The sequence below is a fragment of the Miscanthus floridulus genome, chromosome 19 (genome assembly GCF_019320115.1).
Source record: "Miscanthus floridulus cultivar M001 chromosome 19, ASM1932011v1, whole genome shotgun sequence".
Taxonomy (NCBI): Eukaryota; Viridiplantae; Streptophyta; class Magnoliopsida; order Poales; family Poaceae; genus Miscanthus; species Miscanthus floridulus.
Genome location: NC_089598.1, coordinates 89417451 through 89441075, shown reverse-complemented (window position 1 = coordinate 89441075; position 23625 = coordinate 89417451). Strand labels below are relative to the sequence as shown.

Below are 23625 nucleotides of genomic sequence, written 5' to 3'. Positions count from 1 at the left end.
GAGAGAGAGAGAGAGAGAGAGAGAGACATCACTGTGGAGTGTGGACTACTGGACTGTGTGGTCACTGGTCAGGTCCCATCCGGAATCCTGGATCACGGCTTGAGCCTTGTCGCTTGATGATGCGTTGGCCGCCGAGTGATTCCTCCCCTTTCCGTACGTGCCCAAGGCCGCGCGCGACATCCGGCCGGCCATGAGATGAGACTTGGGAGACCGCCGAGCGCCGACAAAGCAGACGCGCGGACGGAATGAATGAATTCAGCTGTAAAACTGGCTGCCAGCGCACCCAATCGAGAGTAAACGACGCCGGAACGCGAGGGAACGCCACATGCCGTGGCTGCCCGCGCACCCGTCTGGATCAGGCGATCAGCGTGGCCGATCGCGGGGGCGAACTGGGGAATGGGCGAATGGCCACAGTGCAGGACAAACCGGGAGCTCGCTTTGCCTGGCGCTGCGTTCTTTCTCGAGTGTCTTTGTTGGGAGGGGGGCCCTACCTGTCACGGGCAGCAGGGCCACCGCGCAGGTGGCCACAGGCCACCCAAGTCACGGGCGCTCGATTACCTTGCTTAAGTGGTGAGCTGATTGGTGCGCCGGGCTTAAGCGTCGGCGTCAGATTTGCCTCGGCACATGCCATGTCTAGCAGGACGTGCACGAGTCACGACGGTTGCCATCACTTGCTGCTATGATGCCAACTTTCGACGCACTAGTTAGTAGCAGAGCCTGGTATAAAACAGACTGATCGAATCGAGTTTGTATTATGCAGGAGTACTGCGTAGAAGGGAGTACTCAGGTGCAGTACCAACACGTTCCACAAGGTGAGGTGAAGTCAAACCCATCTGGATCTTTTAGACAGCAATTAGACGTTTGGACGTACACTGTCTGTTACAGTACCGCAACCGCGTTGTTCCTTCGTCCGTTTCAGCTATCTGCTGTCTGCGAAGAAGAAGAGGTGTCGGTATGGCTTTGCCCCCCATGATGAACATGAAACAACCTTTTGGGGGTGCTGGAGCCTAGAGCGGGCCCAGCATGCTTGACTAATGGTTTTTCACTTTTTCTGATGTTCCACCCAACGAATACTAATCAATCCGGGCATCCGGCACCCGTCATTCCGATCGCCCACTTTTTCGAGTTGTTTAGAGCTCGCAATCGTCCTCAGCAGCGTATGCGAGACCCCGGTCGCACTCCACATTTGGTGGTAGTGACAATCACGCCGCCCGTCCTAGCTCTCCACCTCTCCATTCTCTTCTCTTCTCCCAGCTGCATTTTTAGATACATCCGCCCGGAACCCGCGCTGTACCCACACCACACACACACTGCAGCCAGCAGCACAGCAGAGAGGGAGAGGAATTGTGCTTTGCCGACACCACACTGCATTCCCTCGGCTGCCTGAAGCAAGCAAGCGACCGCTTCTTCCCAGGCCGCGCGCGCGTGCCTGAGCTGTCGCTGATGGATGGATGATAGATAAAGCTGTGGAGCAGGGTGAGGGCCGGGGGAGGTGCTGCCCATGGTGACCATCGCCATGGCCGTGTAGAGGAGCGCTGCAGACGGAATAGATTTTTCAGATACAGAGAGAGAGAGTAGGGAAGTAGGCACTAGGCAGGCAGGATGAAGTCAAGAACTGCAACGCCGGCGGCCGGCCTCCTCGTCGTCGTCGTCGTCGCGCTTGTGGCGGGGGCGGAAGCCGACACCGACGCCGGCGATGGTAATGCAGTTTTAGCAGGCCACGCTGCGGCGCCGCCTTCCCCGGCTCGGCGTTCTTGGTTTCCTTAAAATGTGTTGTAGCAGCTAAGCTATGAGTATGCCTGCGTGATCGGTGCTCTGGTTGTTCTTGCAGTTGCCGCATTGCGGAATCTCTACAGCTCCTGGAACAGCCCGGCGCAGCTCACCGGGTGGTCCGCCAGCGGCGGCGACCCCTGCGGCACCGCGTGGACGGGTGTCTCCTGCTCGGGCTCCGCCGTCACCTCAATGTATGTAAAAGAGATTCTCAGGCCCCGTGGTTTCTACGGGGCTCCTAAAATATCGGTCACACGAATCTTCAGACATATGCATGAGTATTAAATATAGATTAATTACGAAACTAATTATACAACTTGTGACTAATTTGCGAGATGAATCTTTTAAGTCTAATCAGCTCATGATTTGACAACGCGGTGCTACAGTAAACATGTGCCAATGACATATTACTTAGGCTTAAAAAAACCGTCTCACAAATTAGCCTCTATCTATATAATTAGTTTTGTAATTAATATATATTTAATGCTCTTTATTAGTATATAAACATTCGATGTGACATGAATTTTAAAAACGACTAAATAACCAAACAACCTCTCACACACCGAATCTAGACTTTCTAGCGATGAAAACGACAAGATATTATGTTCTGTCACATTGAACTGTGATTCTATCTAGTATGACTATGGAAACGTCGGTGTTTACTCTTTTCTTCTCTCACTTCACTCCGGCTCCTTCCAAAAAAAAGGGGCACGGAAAGCCTCTGATCAATTATCTGAACCTTTTCTCTCATGCCTAGTGGTGCCTAGCATTTACAAGTACATCCACTGCTGCTGTTGCTGCTGCGGCTGCCCTGCTTTTCCACGAAAAAAATGGGTCACCACTGCTGTTATGGCCAAATGGATATTATAATAACGATCAGCACACTGTACTGGTCCTGGAGATAATATATAGATATAACGCACTGCTTTTTCATGCTTGCTATGATGAGAGCTATGGACCTATGGTCATACATTGTGTTGTTCTGCTCCGGTAGGATAGTAAATGCTGTTCGGCATAATTAACTGAAATTCATAGTTTTTTAAGCAAAATTGCCCTTGACAATATCTTCACATATGCTTTGTTAAGCTATTCAAAACTGGTTTAGTATACAAATGAAGTTTGCTGTATAGAAATATTTCCTTCAAAATGCATGTGGACTCTATCATTTTCATTTTCCTATTCAAAATCACTGCTAGATGAACTTATCTGTTGCCTCAACTGGAGATGCTCAAAACTGAAGTACTCTGTCTCTTTCCACGCTTTGCAGCAAACTTTCTGGTATGGAGCTGAATGGTACTCTTGGTTATCAATTGTCAAGTCTACAGGCACTGAAAACAATGTAGAAGCTAACACTTAAGATTATAGTTGTTCAGTTTTCTCGTGTCCTTTTCATAATTTATATCTTCCATTTCTAAACTTGCAGGGACTTAAGCAACAACTACTTGCATGATTCAATTCCTTACCAGTTGCCATCAAACCTTACCTATCTGTAAGGCTTCCCAACCTGTACATGTTTATTCATGCTATTTGATTCTTGAAATTTGATTCAAAGCGAACGCAGGAATTTGGCAAAAAATAACTTCTCTGGTAATCTTCCGTACTCTATATCCAACTTGGTTTCACTTGAGTACCTGTAAGTTGCTGTCCATTGCAAAGATGTAATTTCTTCTGTGATGATCTTTTTAGTTAACACAATCTTACTGCAATGAACCACTGTGTGCAGCAATCTCAGCCACAACTCATTATTTCAGGAAATTGGTGAACTATTTGGAAGCCTCAATTCACTTTCAGAACTGTAAGGACTACTGAGCCGTTGTTTTCGTATGCAAACTTGACTTGAATATTGTGTGGTTGAAATTATTAATCATGCACATGCTATTTCAGTATTGAATGTCCTCTTCAGAAAATAAGTGTAATTTTGAGCACAAAAACAATATTCAAAATATAAAATCGCCACCAATAAAATTGCAACATACTTCTTTTGATCACAAATGTAAGCCCGTCTACGTCTGTCTTAAGTTAAAAAAAAGACTCCAATTAACAATAGTATCTGAAAGGAAAATTTATTAATATTATAAAACAAACGCACCTGAACACTTATTTCACTAAGAGGAGAACTATATTATAAAACTAGATTTTATAATGAATCTAGTAATGACAATCTTGTGTTGTAAATCTATATAAATTTTTGGATAATTGATGGTCAAAGTCAAACTAGTTTGACTTAGGACAAAGCTAGATGGACTTCTATTTCCAATCATAGGAGGTATCTGTTGAAACTATAAAAAGAGGTTTTTCAACAAAATTTACTGATGCCATTTTCATGCGGACAATCTAACAATCATATAGACATTATTGGTGAAAATTAAAATAGTTTGACGCATGGATCCTAGGGTGACTTATATTGACTGGAAGGAGTATCCATTTTCAAGTGAGGATGATGATAATTTTATTAGTGTTAATACAATATAAGATTAGCTGCTCTTAAACCCTATGAATTCATCTTATGCTAAAATCCTTACAGAGACGTATCTTTCAACAACCTGACGGGGAATCTTCCTTTCTCAATGGGCTCTCTGTCAAAACTTTCTAGCCTGTAAGTATTCAGATCTTCCCCCATTTGTATTTCTCTTTCATGGTTCTGATTGTTTTCTTCTTGCAACACTGTAAGTAGCTTCCCACATATTGATATGACTGCTAATTTTCCTTTCATGAATTTTTATCTGATAATTTGTTATTATGATCAACCTTCAAACAGAAATATTGCAAACTACAATTTCAGCGGCATGATACCTCAAGGATTCAGCTCAATTCCAAATTTAATGTATGCACAAGTATGCTTTATTTTTCTCTTTTCTATTTTAATCATCAAGTACATACATGCTGATGTGTTGGTGCAATTGCAACCACAGAGTTGGAGGAAACTCATTTGTCAATATGCCTGCCTCCCCGCCACCAACTCTGAATCCACATGATCAGCCAAACGATCCTCAAGGACCTGTTAGTGCTCCAACTATCCCAGAGACTCCTATTGATCAAGACGACAAGAAGATGCAAACAGGTCCTCTTATAGGCATAGCGGTTGGCTCAATAGCTGCTGCCTCATGTGTTCTTTTCGTGTTGGTGTTCTGCCTTCACAATGCACGAAAAAGAAATGATGATGAGAGCAGTGAACCAAAAGATATTGTGGGTTCTCTTGCAGTAAACATAGAAAGAGGTATGGTCCTATTTCTTTCTCCACTGTAGTGTTCTACTACCGTACCAGCAATTATTATCAGCTAGTGACTGATAATTCATCAGAACAGAATCGTGATATTGCTCTGAATAGGAAACACTAAAAATAAACTACTAAAACCACAGGATCTAGTGATTTAGTGAGGTAAGCAAAATGGATCAGCAGCTCACGATTTTGCTGTTGTCATAATTTTTTATAAGAAAAGAGTAAAAATAAAACAGCTAAGGTAGGTCTGGCTTGAATTGGTAAATCGTTGCTGCTCAGTCAGTCATATTTTTACATTTCTTGGTGTTTCGTTGCTGCAGCATCTAATAGGGAAGTCCTGAACAACAACCATGAAAATGCTGTTTTAGCAGCTTCAGATCTTCAACCTGCTGGAAAGATGACTCCGGACACAGTGCATAGTACAAATGGTTCTACTGCCAAAAAGCCAAAGGTTCCTGTGACAGTGACTTCATATACAGTTGCTGCTCTCCAAGTTGCTACGAATAGCTTCTGTCAAGACTCTCTCCTTGGCGAGGGTTCGCTTGGTCGTGTTTACAAGGCTGATTTTCCTAATGGGAAGGTAATAGTATATTTGAATATCTGACCTAATTGAAAATTTTGAGCTGTGCCATTTGTATCCCATGTTCCTTATATCTGATACAATACAATAGTGAAACACTGTGACTTGTCAGGTTTAGTTTCCATATTTGACTGTTTGGATCATTTTTACCTTTCTTTTTTGCATTATCAACAACACACGGTCAAATATATATAAAAAATAATGTTGACATAGCATTTCTTATGTCAATTAATTATTAGTTTGTTTTGTTTCGTTATGATTCTGAAACTAAATCTTGCCTGTAAATGTGATGGCAGGTACTTGCCGTGAAGAAGATAGACAGTGCTTCGCTGTCTCTGTATGAAGAAGATAACTTTCTCGAGGTTGTCTCGAACATTTCTCGGCTCAGACATCCAAACATTGTGCCTCTTACAGGCTATTGTGTTGAGCATGGACAAAGGCTTCTTGTGTATGAGTACATTGGAAACGGAACACTACATGATATACTGCACTTTTCTGATGATGGGATGAGCAAGAAACTCACATGGAACACCCGCGAAGGGAAAAAAAACGTGTATTTTTTTATGTGTAAAATTCTTTGACAAGCCGCAGACGGAGGCCTGTGCGTCCTGCAACTAGCCTTGCTTTGCGGCGAGGGCAAGCCAAGATTCTCCGATTTGCGGCGCGGCAATTCGGCGAACGCCTTCTGGCTTATAGTTTGGTGCCTTTTTATTTCCCAAAATTTTGCAAATTTTTTAAGATTTTTCGTTACATCGAATCTTTGACGCATGCATGAAGTATTAAATATAAATAAAAAATAAAACTAATTACACAGTTTAGACGAAATTTACGAGACGAATCTTTTAAACCTAATTAGACTATGATTACACACTAATTATCAAATAACAATAAAAGTGTTATGATACTATTTTCCAAAAATTTTCGTCAACTAAACAAGGCCTTGGAACGCATGGAGGCACTCAGGCAGGCCATGGTGTTGAGTTCAGCCGCTGGCGCCTAGCGCCTGGCGCCGATGTAAAAAATGGGGGCATTCGTCGATGCCGACGGCTTTGGGATATCCGTGCTTGGCATTTGCTGGGGTTACCATCCGCCACTACGCTGATGGTGACGCCGTCCGGGTCATTTCGACTGGAAATTGTTCGGTTACTGCAGTGCAGCAGTGCTGACCGACCGAAGGAGCGAATCTCTGCGAATGGATTGGGTTGGCAGGTGGGAATGACGCAGACCGACGGACCGGACGAGCGGTTGGAAGAAGGATTCGACAGCGTGTCACACGACAGTCGACAGCGTGTCACACGACAGTCGACACATATAATAAGGTCTGGTTTAGTTTCTCGTCCTAAAATTTACTCCTTATTCCATCAAACATTTGACATATGCATAGAATATTAAATATAGATTAAAAAATAACTAATTATCCAGTTTATGACTAATTTGCAAGACGAATCTTTTAAGCCTAATTAGTCCATGATTTGATAATGTGGTGCTACCGTAACACATGTGCTAATGACGGATTAATTAAGCTTAATAAATTCGTCTCGCAGATTACTGACGAATTCTGTAATTTGTTTTTTTATTAGTATCCAAACACCATGCGACACCCCTATGTGTTACTCAATATAATACCTCAAAATTTTACGGCCTGGATTTAAACAAATGCCCCGTTCGGCTTACCTTAAATCCGGCCTGTTTGGCTTTTTTTTTCAGCCGAAACGATGTTTTTCTCGTAACATTTCAATTAGAACAGTGATTTTTCAGCGATTTCAACTAGCGAGCCGAACAGATACCGTTTAGATGGCAAAATTTTTGGCAAAATGCCACTGTAGCACTTTCGTTGTTATTTGGCAATTAATGTCCAATTATAGTCTAATTGGGCTTAAAAGATTCGTCTCGTGAATTTCGCCTAAACTGTGCAATTAATTTTATTTTTTATTTATATTTAATGCTTTATGCATGCGTCAAAGATTTGATGTGACGAAAAATCTTGAAAAATTTGATATTTTGGAGTGGAACTAAACAGGCCAGAGCCAAAGCCTAGATCTATCTAACGAGAGTGGTTGGACGTCCAGTCAGCCGCTTGCACTCACACGTAAGACTAGCTATACTATGCACTTAGCCTTCCGCTGTCACATGTGCGTACACCGGGTGGCTGGCCGCCGATGGCTATCCCTATACGCGTAGCCTAGGTGGGGGACGTCCGCTCGTTTGAAATTGGCTGAAAAATGCTGTTTTTATTGAAATACTATGAGAAAAAAATAATATTTTGATTAAAAAAAAGTTGAATAAGTTAGATATGAGATAAGCCGAACGGGCCGTTGCCTAGTGGGCAACAGTAGCCTATGCGTGGCCAAGCTTGCACTCACACGTAAGACTAGCTATACTATGGCCCCGTTCGCTGGTCTGAACTTTGGCTGAAACTGGCTGAAAAACACTGTTCCGACTGAATTGTTGTGAGAGAAAAACACTGTTCCGCCTGAAAAAACAAGCCGAACAAGTCAAACTTTAAGACAAGCGAACGGGGCCTATGTTGAGAAAAATCAAATCGTTCGATACCGATGAAATTTATAATCACTACTGAAAATTATAGATTCCCCTCCCTTTAATGCTATGGATTTAGATTTTTTATCACCTAGTAAATGTCATTGTTGTGATTTTCATACAGAACTTGAAAGTCCAGCAAGTTTTGTTCCCTTTTTACCGGCGCAGCGCACCTGCCCAAGCCGCGCGCGATCCCGCGGCGAAATGGCCAGATCACGCACCCCAGGAGGCAGGAGCGGCCAGGCGGCCAGCCACGCACCCAGCGAGTCACGCTCGGACGCTCGGTCCCGACCACCGTCGCCGTCAGGCCACAGCGTCACAGGCACGCAGATACCATTCGGATACCACATTTTAATAAGTATTTAATAATTAAAAATATCAATTAATTAATTAATCAATATTATATTTATATAAAATATATAAATAATATCATAAAATATAAATTATATAAAATGATTTATATCAACAAATAAATAAACTAAAGTATTAAAATAATCTAAAACAACAAATATATTAGGTTTAAACTAAATTAGAAAAATACTAAAATTAATTTAATCTTTATGTATCCTTTATAATTTTAAATTAATACTAAAAGTTATTTATAGATACACTATTAAATGGTCCCAATGCATCCTTAGTAACAATAAAATTAAATAATTAGTTACTGTTATGGATAGAAAACTTTTAAATAAGTTGATGATACCTTGTTTTCGAATATATCCATTTAGTTACCACATTAAAAACAAATAAACGGATATCTTTGCTACAGGTTTTAGCGGATACGGATATCTATTTCCAGTTTCCATCCTTAGCCTCCCCTCGGCCAGTTCATCATCGCTTGCTCGTCGTCGTACCAGCCACCCTTCCCACCACCCTCGTGAGCCTTGACCGCGCCGCTTTCTGGCCCCGTTCACTCGGAGGAATTCTGGAGAAATCCAGAGGAATCTGGATGAACGTGAAGAAATTTGCGGGAGAGAAACACTATTCCGAGAAAAAAATCAAAGCCGGGTTTCCGTTCTTTTGCCCGAATTTTTTACTATTTAGCCCTTTTTCGAAAGTTTCTCTCAAATAGACCCCTGGCGGAAAGAATTCCAGAAATGGACCCTTGGCTCGGCGCCAGAGTGACTGGCGCCGAGCTCGGCGCCACGGTCACTGGCGCCGAGGTCCTGGGCACGGGAAAATGGCCTGTCAGGGGCTCGGCGCCAGAGTGACTGGCGCCGAGATACCTGCATTTAACCCAGCCTGCACTTCTTCCCCGAGCGTTCTTCCTCTTATTTCTTCATTTTTCTCGGGTTTTTTTCTCGCCACTTCACCGTACCTCACAATCACCGGCAACTTAGAATTTTGGCTAAGTCCCTAAATTTACCGTGAGATGGATATATAAATTTACCGTGAGATGGATATATAAAATTTTAGCTAAGTCCATAAATTTATCATAAGATGGGCAGCTTAGAATTTGGCTAAGTCTTTAAATTTACCATGAGATGGACATGCTGAAATTTGTGGGACAGACATATGTAAAAATGGCTAAAATTTTATATATCCATCTCACGGTAAAATTAGGGTGTTTGATGTGTTTGCTAACCATCGGCCTCACCAATAGTAGGCCTCCAAAGGGCAAGGTCAACCCTTCTGTTCTGCTCGCGCATCAATCGACCCAATCGACCATTCTGTTCTGCTGGCTAACCATACGTTTGGTAAATTTAGGGATTTAGCCAAAATTTTATATATCCATCTCACGGTAAATTTCTGGAATTCTTTCCGCCAGGGGTCTATTTGAGAGAAACTTTCAGGAAAAAAAAAAAAGCCAAATAGTAAAAAATTCGGTTCTCTTGCCAGCTTTGCCGGTGCCACCGGCGGGTTTCCGTTCTCTTGCCAGCTTGCTTCCTGCCGGTGCCACCGGCGGGCGGACCTCCATCCCCACCTGCTCCTCCTCCCTTCCTCCCAAAATAAAAGCGGGAGGGGGATGCGCTGAGCCGGATGGCGGCCCACTCGCTCTCGCTCTCCCTCCCCGCCATCGTCACGCGCTCGCGTGTGCCCCTCGCGCTTCGCCGCCACCACCTCCTCCTCCCGCACCGCCGCGTCGCCGCCCGGGACCAGGCCCGCCGAGGCCTCGCCTCCGCCTCCGCCGCAGCCCCATCCCGGGCGCGGCCCCTCGGCTACGGAGGTGCGTATATACATACATACGTTCTCAACCCAGCATCCGTCGTGTGCTCCCTAGCCTCGCCGCAGGCCAAGCCCAGCAAATCCGGACGCCCGACGCGTCGCGTCTGGTAGCATTTCGAGGGATTAAGTCGATCCCCGATTCTGCGACGATCGATCCGTCGGTACCTTCTTCCTCTCTGTCTTTGCGAGAAGGCGCGCTGCGCGTCGAATCATCTATGTGGGAGTTGATCCTACATGCGCGTCCTGCTCATCCAGCCGAATCCCGAGCCTGATGCTCACCAACTTCTCTGAATTCGCACGCGAATTGGAAAGAGTGGAATGAGTGTACCGGTGTATGGTACGGGTGAGCAGACGTGGGCCGTCCCAGTGGCGGATGCGATTGAAGAGGGTTCTTCCTCTCCTTCTCCATTTTTCTTCTTTCCTCCGTCTCTTCTTCTCCCTCATCCTTCCCATATTTCTATTGATGCACCAGCTGTAGGGGGCCCAGCCCCCTGTAGATCCGCCCCTGGCCGTGCCCATTCCCATGTTCTCGGATACCGCGGGTTTTTTTAGATCTAGCACAAGGAATCAAACAGGGATGGTGGATGGATGGACGAAAAAGGTGACTACGATGCATAGTGAAAGGGAGGACACGGGGACAGTTTAGTGGCCCTAATCCTTTCCCACCCATCCTCAATTAGCTCCGTCTTGTCAAATTCGTTTTGGACGTGGTACGGGGCTTTAGGAGCCGGAATCGTGATCACTGTTCACACCTTGGAGTCTGCGTGGCTGGTTGTGCTTATCAGCTCATGCTATATAAATGTGTGTTTTCGCACAAATTCAGTCTCTGAGTTTATTTTTTTCTGAAATTTAGTTGGTGCAGGGAGAAGGCCTAGTGGTGGACTGGACCATAGAGCCATGTCAAGTTCCACGAATTCAACAGTGGTCGCGGAGGTGTCGGTGGCTGAGAAGAGTGGGGATATTGAGCCGCTACCTTTTGTGCATGACAAACATGGGGGAGTCATCATTGAGATGACGACTCCGATGGACCCTGGAGTGTTTTCAGCTTCCTTGAAAGCAGCGCTGGCGAAATGGAGGAAGCAGGTGATCCCCCTCACCATCAATGTTATGTATCCTGTCATGCTGAGATGGCTTGTCAGAAAAATGCTATCGGCCTCTAATTTGATATAAGTGCATGCCATGTAAATATCCCAACATTTAAATTTTGAACTGTGGACAATTTACTGCAAAGATCCTGGAAGCACCTTTATACAGTAGGATTGGTTGGTGAAAAAAATTGGTACCACGCATAATGACTATTTTAAAGGTTTAAGTACACTGTAATATCTTCTATGAACCTTGAGGAGCCATCAACCATATTCAAGGCATGTGATATAGACATGCGGAGATTACTGTACTTGCACATTATTATTACCAATTCTAGTTATTCATGGGTACCTCAAGAAGGAGAGATGAGGTTGCAAATGCATAGCCTGCACTTACTTGTCATTGAAATAGGATTTTATGTAAGAGCTTTACATTTATTACTGTTCTTTCCTCATTGTAGGGAATAAGAGGTGTCTGGATCAAATTGCCCATCACCCTTTCCAACCTTATTCCACCAGTTGTAGAGGTAATTAAACTCACCTTTTCCATGTTTGTACTAGTGTAACTAGTTTCTTGATGTAACTTGTATATTTCAAAGTGAAGTATTTTATTACACTATTTGAATGACCTGAATTCAATTTTTGTTTTGTTTTGATAGTAGTTGGGAACGGCAACGCTCACAGTTTGCTAACTATGTCTTTTCGATGACCTTTTGTCTTTTCAAGAGAAATAGTTGGAAATGATCATACTGTGTAGTATAGTCTAACAGTATGGAAGGATTCATATTGAGTTTGTCTCTGAAAAATGTTTTTACCTCATTGTGTATGTAGGAAGGTTTCTGGTACCATCATGCAGAGGAAACTTACTTGATGCTTGCATACTGGCTTCCAAATACAACACATACACTACCAGTAAACGCAACCCACCGCGTTGGTGTTGGAGCTTTTATAATGAATGACAAGAGAGAGGTAAAAAATGATTGTGATAATTTTTAGGATTTAGCTTGTTATTGTTCTGTTACCTCCTTTACGAACTCTAAAGCATATATCAATCGTTATGAATTATGACACAGGACATTCTGTTAGGCATTATCCATATATAAAGCTTTTATCCTCCATACCCTGAAATTCTTATTTTTTGCAGATCTTGGCTGTACAAGAAAAGAGTGGTGTGCTTCGGGGCCTAGGTGTGTGGAAATTTCCAACTGGTGTAGTTGAACCGGTAAATTCTGCACTGAACATGTAGATATAATAAGTATATTCTTTACCAATTTGTCCTATTATAATTCACAAGATATTGGTATATATACAGGGGGAAGATATTAATGTTGGAGCCGTAAGAGAAGTAAAAGAAGAGACAGGGGTATGTACTAGTGTGAACAGAAGCCCAAGTTGTTTCCAATAGACTAGTTTGATTAAATGCTGCCATTGGTTGCTCATTCTTTTTTCCTTTCTGGATCATATCTCAGATTGATGCAGAATTTGTTGAAGTCCTGGGCTTCAGGTAACGACTGGATTCTAGTCCCAGTTCTTCCTATATTTATCTAGTACTGATTTACCAACTATCTTGTCACACTTGGCTTTATTGCCCATTTGCAGAATATACCAACACCACCAAAAAAAGAGATGTATTGTGCAACAAAATATGTGCAGACATTTTTAATTCATAGCTAGAGAACCAAAAAAAGAAAAAAAAATGGCAGTGTTTTCCATTTCTGTTCATTATGAATTTTTCCTAAGACCTGTTTTCCTTTCTTTTTTTTCATTCTCTTGACTTAATCTATTGTGATGACAGTGTTTAGTTTGAAATAAAACATCTCTCCATCATTTGCAGGCAGAGCCACAAATCGTTTTTTGATAAATCGGATCTATTTTTCGTGTGCCTGCTACGACCACTTTCATATGACATTACGAAGCAAGACTCGGAAATAGAGGCATGCCAGGTACTTGGAACCAACATTTTAATGTTTATTTCAAACAGAAAACCCCCATAATATTAAAAGTTTACTTCAGTCCTTCCAACTCAAGCACCATTTGACCAAATGCTTTGATACTGCACTTCTCCATTGCAGTGGATGCCAATAGAGGAATTTGCAGCGCAACCATTTCTCCAGAAACATGAGCTTGTGAAGTATATCCTCGAAGTAGGCCTGGCTAAAGTTGACAAGGAATATGCAGGGTTTTCGCCAATCTCCATAAAATCAGCATTTACAGACAAATTGTCCTTATTTTACATGAACCGGAGGGACCTCGACAGGGCCTCAGGATAGAGTAATATGTAATGAGACAGTGAATTCAAGATAGTGAAATTTCACTTTTGGTATGTGAAAGCGAGCTAAGTCCTTCATACTTGGTTATTTTGTTCACAAATTGGTAGCTTGGGGCATCGGGCACTTGTAATTTTTTACCATATGTCGTCTGCTATACGTCTGTGTGTCAAAACAGTATCGCAATCCAAAAGTACAGCTGAAACTGCTGTACTTATGGATTTGTATTTGTAGGTCTACGTACATAATAATAAAACGCTGGTTTCCTTTATATATAAAGAAACGCTGGAGTGCTTTTGTTCCGGGTTTTTTTTTGTTTTTTGATAAACTTTTGTTCTGGTTAGTTTCGATCTAAGCCTGTTCGCTGGCTTGTATACGATCGTAGATTATAAATTGGAATAATATTTTTTTGTCACACTAAATCAGCCAGCAGTAAATAATCCACGATCGACAAAAGTTGTGCCTTGATTTTTATTTATCTTTCTCTCTTCCTGCTCGAACAACGGTATTTTTGTTATGCTTTTATGGAAATGGGATTTGGAAAAATATATATAAAAAACGCTGGATAGACTTAACACAGGAGGTTTTTCAGCCTGTTCGTTTGGTCGTATTTGGCTTATAAGCCATGGCTTATCAGCCAACGAACAGTATTTTTCTCACACCAGACCAGGCAACAGTACTTTCAGACATGGCTTATAAGCTAAACCAGCCCAAACGAACAACGTGTTTTGTTTGGTTTTGTGTTGAACCAGTGGATGCAACTCTCGTTTTAAAATTTGGCGTGGCTAGCGTTCGGATGCCCGTGCAACCTGCCCCTGTCCGTACTCGCCCCCGCCCAACGCACGCACTCCGCCCCTCGTCTCTTGTGCCTGCCGATCCTTCCTCTAACCCCTCTCTTTCCGCGCGGGTGGCACTCGGGAGCCGAGATGAGCGACTGAGGACGAGCACGCCCCGACCACTGCACCCCTGTTCGCCGACCCCCCAGTGCCCCCAGCTCGCCCTCATCCGAACAATATAAAACACTTGCAACATGAAAAAACATTTGAATGCAACATATGTCTGAAAATAGATGAAATATTTAGAACATGCACTTTCAACATATGTGTGAAACACGTGAAACATCCAAATAAAACACTTCCAACTTACAACATGAAACCACTTGATGCAACATAAGAACGAAACAGCTGAAACATTAAGAACATATTGTTGCAATATGTGTGAAACATATACAACATCCGGATAAAAAACGATTGCAACATATGGCTAAAAACAGATGAAACATTTTGAACAAACGTTTGCAACACGCCTTTGAAACACTTGCAACATCTCCCGATCTACTTTTGCAATATTAAAATAAAATAATTGCAACATACATCTGAAAACTTAAAACATACATGCAATGCAACATAGCGGAGGGGATGGTCAGGGCCGGTCGATTCTAGCCTCGGGGTGGGAGCCAGCGGCGAGCTGTGTTGCGTGAGCACCACCAGCACTAGCTGCGCTCGTGGGTGCCCTTGGCTCGACTAGGGAAGACCTGAGGCGCCACAACACGTGCGCCCCAACGGCCATGGCGGGGTCAGCAGCGTGCAACAACGATGGGGACGGATGAACGGCGAGGGAGCGAGTGGCGCAGGTGACTGGGACAAGGCGCACACACGCCCGGCGATGGGGCGCAGGGCGGTTGGGTGAAGGGCATGGCACGGCAGCCGACGAGCGCACAACAGGGTGGAGTGGAGCGGGCGGATGTGCGTCCACACAATCACGCCGAGACGAACAGATGAGCGAATAAGCGTGGTGGATATATTCTTTTTAAGAGAGCGGATGAGTGGATGATGATGAGCCATATCCGAATGGAACGCACGTAGCCAAGCATTATTGTTTAAAATTTTGATTGTAATTAATTAATTAATTAATTTTGTAATTAGACTATGGTTACAAGATTTTAGGTTTTACTTTTGTTGACGTCGCTGACTGGGGAAAAAAATTGAGTGGGGCCCATAACACAGCGTGAACACCCACCGTGGTGATTCGTGGGCCGCGGCCTCGTAGGTCTTCTGGCGTTGTGGTCCCTGATTGCTACAGAAGGGTCCTAGAGGGTTAGGCCCCACCAGCTTGATAAACGGGCCGAGGCGGCGAGGCCCGCGCGGCCGATTCATCCCTGCGGATAACAATGCCGACAGCGCCGTCGTCTCCACCGCGGCGCCGCGCACACCACCTGTTCGACGGAATACCCCACTAGACCAGGGCCAGGACGCCTGACGCCATGTCCTTCTTGGGGTCCGGTCGCGGCCGCCTGCTCCGGGCGCTCTCCAGGCGATGCACGCAGCGGCCTCAACGGCAAGGTGCCTCCATTTCTCCCTCATACCAACTCCGCCCCCGGGCCCCGGCGTCGAAACGCTGCGGAGTGCTAACGCCTCTGTGTTTTTTCCCGTTTGTTCCTGGATCCAGGAGACTATGCCGCGTGCTTCCGGCGGTACAGATCGCATCACTCCTCGGTTGATGGAATTGAGGACGCGGCGGAGCAAGCCGTCGAACCGCCGCCGGTGTCTCTGGCGAAGAGCCTGGCTTCTCTCGCCGAGGAGTCGGCCGTGGCCGTCCAGAGGCAGAGGAAGCCCCTCACGCGGATGGAGCGGAAGCGACTGGCGGAGCTCCGCATCAAGAAGAGGATCAAGGAGCAGTACCTCAACGGCAAGTTCTACGGCCTCATGGATAAGGTGGTGGCGAATGCTGCGACGCTGGAGGATGCGTACGACATTGTGCGTCTGAATTCGAACGTTGACCTAGCGTCCGCAAAGGATGATGTCTGCTTTGTCACGCTGGCAGAGGAGCTGAGGAGCGGGGCGTTTGATGTCCGAGCAAACGCTTTCTCGGTGGTGGCGAAGAGAAAACGAGGAGGGCACCTTGTTCTTCCTAGGCTGAAGTTGAAAGTGGTTCAGGAAGCGATAAGGGTGGTGCTTGAGGTTGTCTACAGGCCTCATTTCTCAAAGATATCACATGGCTGTCGCAGTGGGCGAGGATATCACTCAGCTCTCAGGTTCATATCTGATGAAATCGGGGTTCCAGATTGGTGCTTTACTGTCCCGTTGCACAAGGAGGTTGATAGCAATGTGACCTCTAAGCTTATTTCGCTAATACAGGAGAAGATCGATGACGCACTGTTAGTTGCATTCATGCAAAATATGTTTGATGCCAAGGTGATCAATTTGGTATTTGGTGTGTACCCCAAGGGTCATGGGCTGCCTCAAGAAGGAGTACTTGCACCAATCCTGATGAACATATATCTTGACAGTTTTGACCATGAGGTATTCAGGATTTGCTTGAAACATGAAGGCCTTGGTTTAGAGGCAACAAATGTTTCAGAAGACCGTGGGTCAAATTTGCGGTGCTGGTTTCGGAGTCAACTGAAGGGCAGGGGTGAAAACAGTGAAGATCAAACAGATTGCCAGACAAAGATAAAGCTATATGCTTGTAGATATATGGATGAGATTTTTGTCGCAGTTTCTGGATCCAGAGATGTCGCGGAAGATATGAAATCTGAAATGGTTGCTTACTTAAACAAATCACTTTACTTGGAAGTTGACGATAAAATTCATCTTGTGCCAATCAAAAGGAACCCACGGGGCTTACAGTTTGCTGGTTTTGTGGTCAGAGTAGAAACGAAGGAAAATGCTAAACTGAAAGCTGTGCATAAGCTGAAGGAGAAGATTCGTTTGTTTGCTTCTCAGAAGCAAGAGATTTGGGACACTATGAATCTTAGAATAGGAAAGAAGTGGTTGGCATATGGCTTGAGAAGAATAAAAGAGAGTGAGATCAAGTCGCTTGGCCTTAGCACCCCTTTGCTGGATCACATTGCACAATTTAGGAAAGAGGGAATGGAGACAGATCACTGGTTCAAAACTTTGCTAAAGGTATGGATGCAGGATGTCAATGCCAAAAATGAGCTAAATGAGGATATTCTCTTATCAAAATACATTGCTGAACCGGCACTGACGCAAGAACTTAGGGATGCATTCTACAACTTTCAGAAGCAAGCTAAAGATTACATTTCATCAGAGACTGCTGCAACGGAAGCATTATTGTCCAATTTGAAGAGTGAGGAATCAACTAGTACCTGCACTGATGGTAGTGTTGTTAAAATTCATGCACCTCTTAGCTATATTCAGAAGTGCCTTCATCGCTATGGTATAATTAATCTCGAAGGTTTCCCTAGGCATGTTTCAGCCCTTGTCTTGCAAGATGATGAGTTAATAGTAAGTTGGTTTGCAGGAATAGTTCATCGTTGGATAATATGGTTTTCTGAAGTTGACAATTTTAAAGAACTTCAGCTTATGTTTGTGGAATGTGTCAGAAAATCCTGCATCAGGACACTATCTGCGAAGTATAGGATGTATGAAAAACTTACAGAAAAGCGGTTTGAACTTGATGGTCATGGCATTCCAATGGTGGAGGATTTTGAGGCAATAATTAAGCCTTTAGAATCTAGTTATTCTGTGGCTTCTACTGATGAAGCTTTGGTGTATAGCATTTCTGGAAGCGGTTTAGTTGTGCTAACACTGTCAAGAGTTAGAGTCCCTACTCGACAATTCAACTGCTTTGTTATGGGCTGCCAATCTGCATCACCAAGTATGTATGTGCTTCATGTGAAGGAGAAACAACGTTTCCCTGGATGGAGGACAGGTTTCTCGTCATCAATCGATGGGATTTTGGATGGTAAACGAATTGGATTGTGCACCCAGCATATTAAAGATATATATCTGGGACACATCTCCCTTCAATCAGTTGATTTTGGTTCCCTGATTAGATGACTCAATGATATGGTACCTGCGATTTTCTAATAGTTGAAGGCTTTGTACTGAGTACTGACTCACATGATAGTATGTTCAGTAGTTGTAAATCTAAACATGGTTATACAATCATAGTATATTTTGTAGACACAGCTTGAGTGGTATGCTTGTGGACTATTTCAAATAGAAATTAGCCTACAATTTGAAGTTACTCCTTTTCAGTGAATGGTTCAGACTTGTGTGTCTGTGCGTGCGTGCGTGTGAGGAAGTGGTCTCTCTGGTCTCTCCCCTGTAACTTATTCTCTCTTAATGAAATTACACGCAGGTCTCCTGTGTCGTCCGAGAAGAAAAAAAAAATCTAAAATGTGCTTGGCACTAGGTGAAGGTGAACCATGGGTGGTGCTAAGCACTGCCTAGGTAGACTAGATGGCCATTAGCATTAGGTGCTAGGCATTGTTTGTCTAGGTGGTTTAGGTGGCTACTTTGATTTTTTTTCTTTTCTTGAACGCGTAGGTGAAATGTGTCTTGTTGCATTAATTGGAAGAAAACGGTCCAATTACATGCCAAGTCCATGGCTGGGGCTAATCTTTTCAGTGGCAACTTTAATTTTATCAGTGTTTCTAGAAGTTCTGAAAATTTGATGGACGGAAGCACATTACCATGATTAATTGATAGTATTAACTCATGTTTCTCTCAAAGAAACAAAAAAGAACTGTTCTTGTGCATTTATCTGTAGTGGGATGTAATTTCCTTTCTGCACTTTTGATTATTATCATGGTACTTTGCTTACCAAGATTTTACCCTCTTTTTCATGATATCAAACCATCAAGAAACCAAGCTACTTATGCAAAAAATAATGTTGAAGCAATAGATCCTGTGCCTTTCATTTTGATAAATTTGTGTTTCTCTCCTGCATATAAATATATGAGTCCTGGGTTCAAATTAGCCTCGTCACAAAATATATATGAGTACTGGGTTCAAATCAGCCTCATCACAAAAATAAGCAAGGGTAAGGCTGCCTAAAAATTCCCTTTATCCTTTTTATTTACATATATGAGTGATAATATCGTCTGAAACTCAAGTTCATTTGACAGACAAGAATTGCAAGCCCTGCTGGATTGACTCGCTGGTTGTAACGTAAATACAGTGGTAGTTTCTGGGTTATAAGTTCCTAACTGGATCAGGCAGTAAACATATGTCGTATTTTTTGTCTACAAGACTTGGGCAAAGGTAGTTTTCTCCTACATACTCTTTATTTTGTCTCTAATCTAAATCATGAACTAATTACTTTATTCATAAGATGTTGCTTGTGATCTATTCATAAAATGGTTACTGTGGGCCTGACTATGCATTTATATCTCTTAAGGCTGGGTTTCAAGATTTTGATAGCTTCATATAGTATTTGGCGCACTGGAGAAAAACCACCATAGATAAGTATGAACGGGGGCGCATTATTCCTTGTTACACACGATGAAGTAAAACAGCAGTACATCATACTGGCTCATCATTAGAGCATTAAGTTAGGTTACAAGACTAGGATTTGGCATAAGCATCTTATCCGTTCTCAGTTGTGAACAGGTTTCCTCTTATGGGGAGAGGCACGGTAATCCTTGTTAAGAAATTTTAGAACTTCATCACTGGCCTCTAGCATTTTCTCCTTCCAATCCTCATTAATTTTATATAAGGTTCTGTGAACTACTGAATCCCTCAGTTCTTTTTTGGAGCCTGCATTTGAATTCCTGGAGTGCTTCGATGGCAATGTTCTTAGACGTTGAGGATTTGGAATGCTCAGTGCTATCACTGATGTACTTCCTTCTAGTTTAACTCTGTTCCTGGATGGTCCTGCCTGCATCCGGGGCCTACTACTATCCTGAGACATTTCACTAGGAAATTAGTAGTGGCTTATACCACTAATAAGGAAATGCAAGGAAAATAAAAAGATAAACAGTGGTAATTGCTATTATGACTTTCTGGGACAGGTTTATATTCAAAAGGGATGTTCGTGTACTGGAAAAATATTAGTCTGGTATAGAGTAGTGTGCAGTGTGCACTTGTATGTGGCCATGTGGTACCTCAAACTTACTCTCCCATTTTACCATTTGACAATATTTTGTAGACCTTTGACATATCTGAAATGTACACATGTTCATGTTTATTTATTTCTGGTATGCGCACTCTGATATCAGCATTAAAAGTATGAAGTTGCAGTTTTAATTTCACCATTTTCACGTGACTACTATAAAAATTAAATTCATTCCATCTTTTGACCCAAAAAAACATGTTGATATAATGTTGCGAAGGAGGAAGAGATCACCTTTATGTTTGACGGCACACGTGAATTAGTTGAGTAATTCTTATTTTCTCCTGCATTAAGAATGTAAAGATATTCAAACTGAACAGAAAATGGAAATGTAGTAGTTCATTGTTATTTTTCTTGGGATTTTCTTCCTTTGTTTGTTAGATTTTTTTGTCAAACTTTTAACATCTAGAAAATTGAAAGTTACAAGTCTATCTTGAGTAAAATGGTGCATAAATGCTGAACTTTTTCCCAAAAGAAATGTAACATAAGTATCATGATTCACGACATAGGAAAATGACCATTTATTTTTTTAGTTATAACTAAACACATGTATCTAACAAGAAGGAAAAGCCTTATTTGACATATAGGATGGCAAACCAAAAGAGAAATGGAAGGAAAACAAGCTAGTTATAGTTACTTGGCTATACCCTATCTACTTCTAGTTGTTCTTGGGAGGGTGTTTCCGGGATGAACGGTAATCAGCAGTGAAGGGAATGTGGCCATCAAAGTAAACCTTTGGTGGAGGTTTTCTACTTCTAAAGTTACAGTTCATACTCAAATCCTTCCCTCCTCCATGCCTGCATTTTCCAACAGAATGTTTTGCACCTGAGCTTGTTCTGCTTCCAGAATTCTTTGTTTCCTTCTGCTCCATGACTGCATCTCCAAAAGCCAACCTTCGACCTGTCAATACATTGCTTCTGACTTCCTCATCTGTCCTGATCTTGTCAACACTGAGTTCCTGCATTCGACACATCATTAGTTTCTGTAGCCAGAGGATGAGTCCTGGCTACATAATTTATTACTTGATACTTTGATAGTGCTTCAGATTCTTACCAGCTTGATTTCTGCTCCTCCCTTGCCGCCAGTTACTGACAGTAATTCTGAAAACAGGCGGAAGGTGTATCAGTTCATCAAACATGCATGCTTAAACTGAGAAGGGAATGAGCTGGGAAGTCTTAGAGATACTAGAAGAATAAGGTTAAAAGTAGGCAGCGCTGCAAATGCAGGAGAGATGATTATGTCTAACCTCTATGTGCAATGGCGACGAAGGGGCCAAGGGTGGCCGAGAGGATGGCCAGCCCAAGCAAGAAGCTTATACAGTTTAACGGCTGCATAACTAACTGTTTAACCCTGCTTTTAGGTATGTCTGTCATTTAACTAACAGAAATGGAAGGAGAAAGCAGAACAAAGGAAGGGTAGTTTTATAGGCCTTCAGAGACATGGGCACTCCATTGGTCAAAGTAGAGTTGCAAGATCTCCTATATTCATTGAATGCTGCACCTGTACTTTTAATCCATATACAATTAGCTAGGTCCTCGGCAGTTTCTTATTGGCTTAAGTATATTCATGTGCCTGGGAGATCTCAAAGTTTGTCCATTTCCATTTGCCAAGCAGTAGGAGTAGTTTCCAAGGATCTCATGCACAGTAAAAGTGCTTCAAGGATCGGCAAATTACTTGAGATGGAAGATTTTGAGTGCATTGGGCCTTATGCCGCGGTGCTGCCAATGCATCGTAGTGAGGAAGAAGAGGCAAACTTTAGTGGCCAACTAGAAAGGTTTTCAGTAAACAAGGCCAGAACCTAGAGTTTCACCTCCCGTTGATCTTAAACAATGCTCTCGGTGCCCCCACATGTATCGTAAACCATATTGAATCGTCAGACTCCTAGGTCTAGGTGATAGTAACTTGACAACTGTGGTAGTGAATTGGTGGGTGTGTGAAACAGCCACCCTCAGCACGCAATGGCAAACCTTGTGTTTGGCCACCATCAGCGGCGGATCCAAAGGGGGGGCTGGGGGGCTCCAGCCCCCCTTAATTTTTTGATTTCAAGCCTAATCACTGTAGCAAAAGCTTGATTTCACCATTAAATCTTCATGCAAATCAACATCTCCATTGTTTTAGCCCCCCTTATCCCGCATCGTGCATCCGCCACTGGCCACCATTGTTGGTAGCATTGAATCGGGTAACTTGGGAGACTGAAGGCATGGAGAATCTTTTCAGCTGGTTGAATTTGGTCTGTTTCTTTTCGCGGGGTTACACTCACTTGATTCGAGCATAGACTAACCATCCATATGGTTTTCCTCTTTTCAGGTGTTGGCCATGGCAAGTGGCCTGGAAAAGCATGACCAGGATGCCAGCTTGGGTTTTGGTTCTGCTGCTGGATTGTACGGGTTGGGAAACAGGTCCTAGGCTTCTCTGCACCTGGTGTCAAGATTCATACGGCCATACTGTACCTGGAGAGACAGTCAACACGATCTTCTGGGACTCGAGTCGTACCAGCTGCGTGCCAATGTCTCGGCACTGCGGTTTGCGTATTCCGTTCATCTCAAGTGAAATGATTCAGATCACCGAACTGCATAGTTCATTTTTGTCCACTGACCGAGGTCGTCGGTAATCTGTTCTTCGGATGTTGGGGGATTTGCTCGTCATACGGTATTTGTGGTAGAATCATTGAGCTGAACGAATTTCCCCTCTAGACACTATGGCCTGAAGCCCTGAACAACCCTAAATTTGGGCCTTCCATTGAGATGCGTAACTGTTGGTAGATTTGAAGCTTCCAGTAACAGAAGTTCCTGAACCATTACTGAGGACGACAGCCTGATCGTTTCAGCTTATTCGCTCGTATCTGGCTTATAATCCACGGCTTGAACAGTATTTTTCTCTCACACCAAACCAACCAGCAGTACTTTCAGCCATGACTTATAAATCAATTCAGCCGAAATGAACAGGCTCGCTGGAGCCTGGAGGTGATATTTGTGTAGGAGAGCAAGTTGGCACTTGCAGAAATACTGAAGGGACCACCGAACCATAATGGGTTCGCAACCGTGTACGCTGGCTGGTGGAAAAGGCAGATAGTTCACCTACTTCATATGTCTGAATTTAAATTAAGTCAAACTATGCTAAGTTTGAATAAAATAT

The 23625-nt window shown here is 43.3% G+C and overlaps 4 protein-coding genes across 6 annotated transcripts; 3 read left to right on the top strand and 1 right to left on the bottom strand.

The window, feature by feature from the left end:
• The first annotated feature begins 1040 nt into the window (after window positions 1-1040).
• Window positions 1041-6275, top strand: LOC136528450 (protein STRUBBELIG-RECEPTOR FAMILY 8-like). Its single transcript, XM_066521410.1, has 11 exons — window positions 1041-1699; window positions 1832-1964; window positions 3038-3109; window positions 3194-3259; window positions 3332-3403; window positions 3494-3565; window positions 4295-4366; window positions 4529-4594; window positions 4683-4987; window positions 5311-5570; window positions 5867-6275. Exons 1-11 carry the CDS (start codon window positions 1603-1605, stop codon window positions 6149-6151), a joined length of 1500 nt encoding a protein of 499 aa, XP_066377507.1. The 5' UTR covers window positions 1041-1602; the 3' UTR covers window positions 6152-6275.
• Window positions 6276-9969: 3694 nt separating this feature from the next.
• LOC136527480 (nudix hydrolase 2-like) lies at window positions 9970-13710 on the top strand. 2 transcript variants are annotated; one of them, XM_066520230.1, is made up of 9 exons: window positions 9970-10275; window positions 11137-11357; window positions 11821-11886; window positions 12191-12328; window positions 12504-12581; window positions 12672-12722; window positions 12829-12863; window positions 13194-13302; window positions 13432-13710. In XM_066520230.1, the coding sequence occupies exons 1-9, from the start codon at window positions 10089-10091 to the stop codon at window positions 13627-13629; spliced, it is 1083 nt and encodes a 360-aa protein (XP_066376327.1). In that variant the 5' UTR covers window positions 9970-10088; the 3' UTR covers window positions 13630-13710. The 2 variants fall into 2 exon arrangements, with proteins under 2 accessions (XP_066376327.1, XP_066376326.1); XM_066520229.1 differs by having other exon boundaries at window positions 11128-11357.
• A 2089-nt stretch (window positions 13711-15799) lies between these two features.
• Window positions 15800-23625, top strand: LOC136525260 (nuclear intron maturase 4, mitochondrial-like). 2 transcript variants are annotated; one of them, XM_066518262.1, is made up of 4 exons: window positions 15800-15968; window positions 16075-19419; window positions 19505-19640; window positions 22798-23625. In XM_066518262.1, exons 1-2 carry the CDS (start codon window positions 15890-15892, stop codon window positions 18429-18431), a joined length of 2436 nt encoding a protein of 811 aa, XP_066374359.1. In that variant the 5' UTR covers window positions 15800-15889; the 3' UTR covers window positions 18432-19419; window positions 19505-19640; window positions 22798-23625. The 2 variants fall into 2 exon arrangements, with proteins under 2 accessions (XP_066374359.1, XP_066374360.1); XM_066518263.1 differs by lacking the exon at window positions 22798-23625 and adding an exon at window positions 21601-21709.
• Window positions 19864-22367, bottom strand: LOC136525262 (uncharacterized). The gene is made up of 5 exons (XM_066518266.1): window positions 21737-22367; window positions 21544-21590; window positions 21316-21448; window positions 20725-20774; window positions 19864-20280 (listed from the first exon to the last, which is right to left on the bottom strand). Exons 1-5 carry the CDS (start codon window positions 21861-21863, stop codon window positions 19975-19977), a joined length of 663 nt encoding a protein of 220 aa, XP_066374363.1. The 5' UTR covers window positions 21864-22367; the 3' UTR covers window positions 19864-19974.